Here is a 5,098-nt window from a genome sequence, read left to right as displayed (position 1 = left end):
TTTGTCTTGTAAGGTTCTCCCTAAAGACTAAGTAACCCAGCCTTCAGGAGCTAACACACTTTGAAGATTTTCATTAGTGTCCATAATGGTCTACAGCCCATTACACACTCCACACGGTGCGCTTACACACAAAAAGGCCAAACACAAATTCTTACTTATGTAGAAAACATCAAAATATCAGCTTACTTTACTTCTTATTAGTAGTTAGTGGCTTGTTAGCAGTACTTTTCACAAGAACAGCTTGTGTTGTATTGTTTGTGTTGCTTAAGTAGAGTGTACAGGCTTAGTTAGCTGTTTTAGAGGTGGTTGGGTTGTGTTGTGGTTATGAGGATGTATTCCTTAACGGCAAGTACACTCGACATATAGTAATAGCTGTCACGGCAAACAGAATCATTCTCTTGTGGCATTGTTTGCATATTGAAATGTTAGCAAAGCCTCCAAGTAAAACTTATTAATGGTCAAAATGTTGATAAACCTAAGTAAACATTGAGTTGCATGTACATTTGTAATGGCCTATTTTGCATCCGTCCTATTTTAAAACCTTATCAATTTTATAATTAGCAGTCACACTGTTACTCAGTGTCATTACTTAAACTCCATATAGTCCTCATGTCACAATACATAAAATGAATGGATAACGTAGGTGTTTTTTTATTTAACAGCCAGCTTTTTGAACTAAGGATGATTGTAACAAGCATACAAATGATTGCGCTGAGTAGTAATTGCCATGGAACAAATTTGCAATGGCTACAAAATGAATGTTTGTTTCAAATGTGCACAAACTTTTAAAGCAAAGGAATTTTTTTTTAAATTTAAAAATGCATAAGAGTAAAACAATCCTAAATCCATCTACATACTTTTAGCAAATAGCAAAAAAAAGGAGCATATGTAATGGTTTTAAATGGCACATCACAATGATGATAACTGGGGTTAAACTCTCAAAACATTCAAATCTCTCTGTATGGCAGATCTCGAAGCAAACCACTCTGCTACAGTATGCACACAGACTACAACAATGTGACAACAGCAGTGAAAGAGCAGGAGAAGAAATAAAAAACAAATTTATACCACATACGAACACACGCACGCAAAAGATTATTGATCAAGTTAAAATAAAACACCTTGAAATGACAACTAAAAGGCATGAGAACACTGACAAAATACAACGCACAAGATGTTCCATGCCAACGTGTTATTTAACAATGATCAGATGAACATTAATCTTGCGAGTAATAAAAAGTCCAAAGCTTCATTATTGTTATTAGGCCTAGATTTGCTGTGTTGCAGCGAATTTTCCCAAACATTTTGAATAATCTCTACATGTCTACTTTGTTAAGTGCTTTGTAAATAAACAGCATTTGGTATAGAACATTTAGTGGTACATTAAAAAGAGATAGATACTGTAAAGAAAACAAGCAGCACACCAAACTAAACTGTTTTGTACCTGTCTGTCTATGTGACAATGTCCAAACTGAAATGTGTAAAAAGGAAAAAAGGTTAACGGATTACAGTGAGAAACATCTGTTGAACCTGAATGGAGGCTACAGGCTAAAAACAATGCAGCTAATTTGTGAAAAAAACACTACATTATTGTTATCCAGAAATGGGTGTTATTATTACTGTTGACTCATGCTAATTAAAGCTGCATTCATCCATTTTTGGCCACTAAAGGAACAAATAAACTCAGAACCAAGCTAAAAGACACACAGCTGGCCTTAACTGTGGTGGATAACATATTAGCATACACTTTACTTACACATGCAGCAGACATATAATCACTTAGCATTCATTTGGCGTCATGTTTCTGGACATCATATCATTTACTTGTTCCCTCTATTTTTAGTTTTTCATTAGTCTCTACAAACTTCTGAGAGAAATATGTGGCTCTTTTGCTGCTAATATATTCAGGCCCACAACAATCCTGTTTTGGTCCACTCTCTTAGCGTTGTTTTTGGCAGCAGGCAGCTGTTTTCAGTAAAAAAAACTATAATCCCTGTACACTACCTGCTCAGCAGACACAGTTAGTGACTAGCTGGTGAACATAGTTAAGCATTTATCAGCTAAAGAGATATATATTTCCTTCAGAAGTTGTTAGAGCTCAAAAACGGAGGCCTTGGCTTTTTCATATACGCAGCAGAACCACAGTGGCCAATATAGTGCACAACTAAAACCAGTTGTGCACTATACAACTGCTAGCATCATTCATGCTAGCAGTTGCTTCACCAGCTAGATAAACTGTTCCTACCTGACTACATTGTCTTTGCTGCTCCTCACCTCAAAACATTTAAACATGCAAATACACTTTACAGTATAGCTACGTAGAATACAACTAGACCCAAAACATTTGACTGAGCAATTCACGGGGTACTGTATGTGTCAATTAAGTGGTTCAAGAACCCATACTATTGGATTATTGGCTACATTTCATGTTAGAGTTCTAGTTGCCGCCAGGTCTATGTTATTGTCCATGTTTTTAATTACCGACACTCAAATGGAACTGAGTCCTCATTAATGTTATTAGTTGCACCTATGCATTTCTTGCTATGACAGGTTTAAATGTAGAGAAGAATGCTATGTAAAAACAGACTTCTGTATGTTATTCCTCGTATTTGAAGTTTAATTAAGGTGGTGACCTACTAGACGTGAACGTCAAATCTGAAATAGAGACAAAAAAGTACACTCTAATCTTGAACATTGAGAGTTACGTGAAAAAGAAATATCTCATTGATTGTGAACACCCACCCACCACTGTGTCGCTCACAAGTCACTGGGTCTCAGTGGCATCCTGCAGATTATAGCCTCGGCTCTTTTCTTCCTTGTTTGGGGAAGATTAACTGTTTGCTAACCCAATTTTTTATATGATACACCTTAGGGGTCTAGATTCTCACACTGTTCACCTAAAGAAAGCCTCACTCTGGAGAGATGTATTCACCCTTTCTGAACAAGTTCCCTTTCATTATAAAACATTTTAATGTTGTTACATGCTACATGCGGCAGACTGACAGCGAGGCCCAAAGAGTGCACACACCGACACACAAGCTGGTGTGGCATTCCTCTTGGGGAACTGACCATAAATTAAAGGAAAAAAAAAAAAAAAAACTAATTTAACCAAACCATTTCTCCATTTAAAAAAGAAGAAGTAATTACTCAAAAAATTTAGCTGGTGTGTGTCTAATATTGTCTTCAAGTGTGGTTTGGTACAGAAACACAGACAATAATGCTGGTTCTGTTTTACAGCTAGCTGTCCAGTGGCATAACTCTCTCCAGTCTTTCCTGTCACTCCCTATTGGATCTAAGAAAGGCCAAAGGATTAATGACACCCAAATGTCCAAGTTTGGTAAATTTCAGCTTATAAACATGGTAAACTTTCCTCACATCTGTACATCACAGTGTGCACTAGTGGCTTGGTGAATCCTATTTGTGTCACTAACAAAAGTTATAGACTTGCCCAGTTTGAGGTTGGCCTCCTGTTCAACACTTATTCAGATACTGTTGATTAATATTAGCCATTAAATGCTCTTTAAGGGGCTAAGACATTAGCAACAAAAATCTAATAGTTTCATTTCAAAACTAATCTGTAGCTTCGAGGGGAATCGTGCTGATGTTTTCCCACCAGAGATCATGCAGCGCTGACATGTCTTTAAAAATGCATTAGTATATATTTACACTCCGTGCTCCTGCGTTCGCATTAAGCCTATAGAAAGTATACAAACAGGATATGTCTGCTCAATATAATTTTTCAATTAAGACTTTCAGAAGCCTTTTGACATCAGTAGACTATTGCATGACAGTAACCTGCTGTCTTTTTCGCTCTCCATGCACTCCTGCACTGGCAACAGGAGCTCGGTCACAAAATGAATTCAGTCAGTCTGAAAATTATTACTAATATCAAATGACTTTTTTAACACCTTTTTTTGCTACGTCGCTCAATGAAAAGACCAACTTTTTAACGAACTAATTAGCCTCCTTTGGGTTTTTTTTACGTAGCCTAGTTGATTGGCTTGATTAGACAGGCTGATGGTAAATGAATGTGCTCATGTTCTAAATACAGCTTCAGTTTGAATGTTTCAATCCTTTAGTTCCATGTACGATATAAATCCTCACCCTTACCGTTCGACCGTCTGACAATGTTCTCCAAAAAAGTATTCTGTGGGGCCACAAGTCCCCTCCGACCCCCCGCCATCCTGCCTCTACACTCGGTCGTCTGCAGGTGATTCTTTACTCCTCGATCTGCCGTTTGTCTTCATGGTCTCTCCGGCTCTGAGATGCTGCGTGGATGTCTTAGTAGGAGCTGTTTGTCTGGTCTGCTCATCGGCTCCCTCCTCAGCCCGGTGCAGCGGCGCCTCCTAACGCACCTTATCATCCAGAGACGAAAAAAATGCACGGACGCACGGCGCAGGAGGGGCCGGGGCTCTGCTCCTCCGCATGTGCCACCAACACGACCTGGAGCTCCATCTGCTGGATCACACAATGTGTAAACTGACAATCCCTGCAGGTTCCTGCATGTACGGCCCTCAGTAAAGTCACTGTACATAAGTACAATTCTAAAGTAGCCCACTTGAGTAATTTCATATCTACTTCTGTAATTTCATTTTGCTACTTTATACTTCTACTCCACTACTTTTATCTAAAACAACATGTACAGTATATGTGCTAGGTACTATACTTTACAAGATATACTGTACATACCTTTGTAAAAACACATAAAAACTCATAAAATGCATTGTTAAACAGTTTTTTTTGCCATTTTCTGTCATTCAAGGGCAATTTTTTTGCAGAAAAATTAGGCCTGCTGCATCTTTTGATTTAAGTACATTTTGCTGATAGTATTTCTGTATATTTACTTGAGTAGGATGAATGCTGAAGAGAAAGGTTAGGTTTAGGACTGCTTGTCAACTAGATCATCCCCTTTATAGTGCTATATGTAATACACTGATGCAATAAAAATCTTCTGTTTTTAGGAATTCAAGCTGGTTTAACATTTAGCAGAGTGAATATGTAAAACCAAACTGAGAAAAACAGTAGGCTACAGGGAACAGGGAAAGCTTCCTGCAGTCGACCCGGGACGATTGTTATTTTTATGTCTTAATCGCTTACA

The 5,098-nt window shown here is 38.0% G+C and overlaps 1 protein-coding gene across 2 annotated transcripts in view; it reads right to left on the bottom strand.

The window, feature by feature from the left end:
• kcnh1a (potassium voltage-gated channel, subfamily H (eag-related), member 1a) overlaps positions 1–4,376 on the bottom strand; it is a 35,949-nt gene extending 31,573 nt beyond the window's left edge. Inside the window, exons 1-2 of one of the 2 annotated variants that reach the window (XM_032540768.1) lie at positions 4,111–4,376; positions 1,445–1,471 (exon numbers count right to left, since the gene is read on the bottom strand). In XM_032540768.1, coding sequence (XP_032396659.1) covers positions 1,445–1,471; positions 4,111–4,183 — 100 coding nt within the window. In that variant the 5' untranslated portion in view covers positions 4,184–4,376. The remainder of the gene's footprint in view (positions 1–1,444; positions 1,472–4,110) is intronic. The other variant, XM_032540770.1, reaches the window with a different exon arrangement.
• Positions 4,377–5,098: the final 722 nt, after the last annotated feature.

Source organism: Etheostoma spectabile, chromosome 17 (genome assembly GCF_008692095.1).
Source record: "Etheostoma spectabile isolate EspeVRDwgs_2016 chromosome 17, UIUC_Espe_1.0, whole genome shotgun sequence".
Taxonomy (NCBI): domain Eukaryota; kingdom Metazoa; phylum Chordata; class Actinopteri; order Perciformes; family Percidae; genus Etheostoma; species Etheostoma spectabile.
This window is presented reverse-complemented; position numbering and strand designations above follow the sequence as displayed.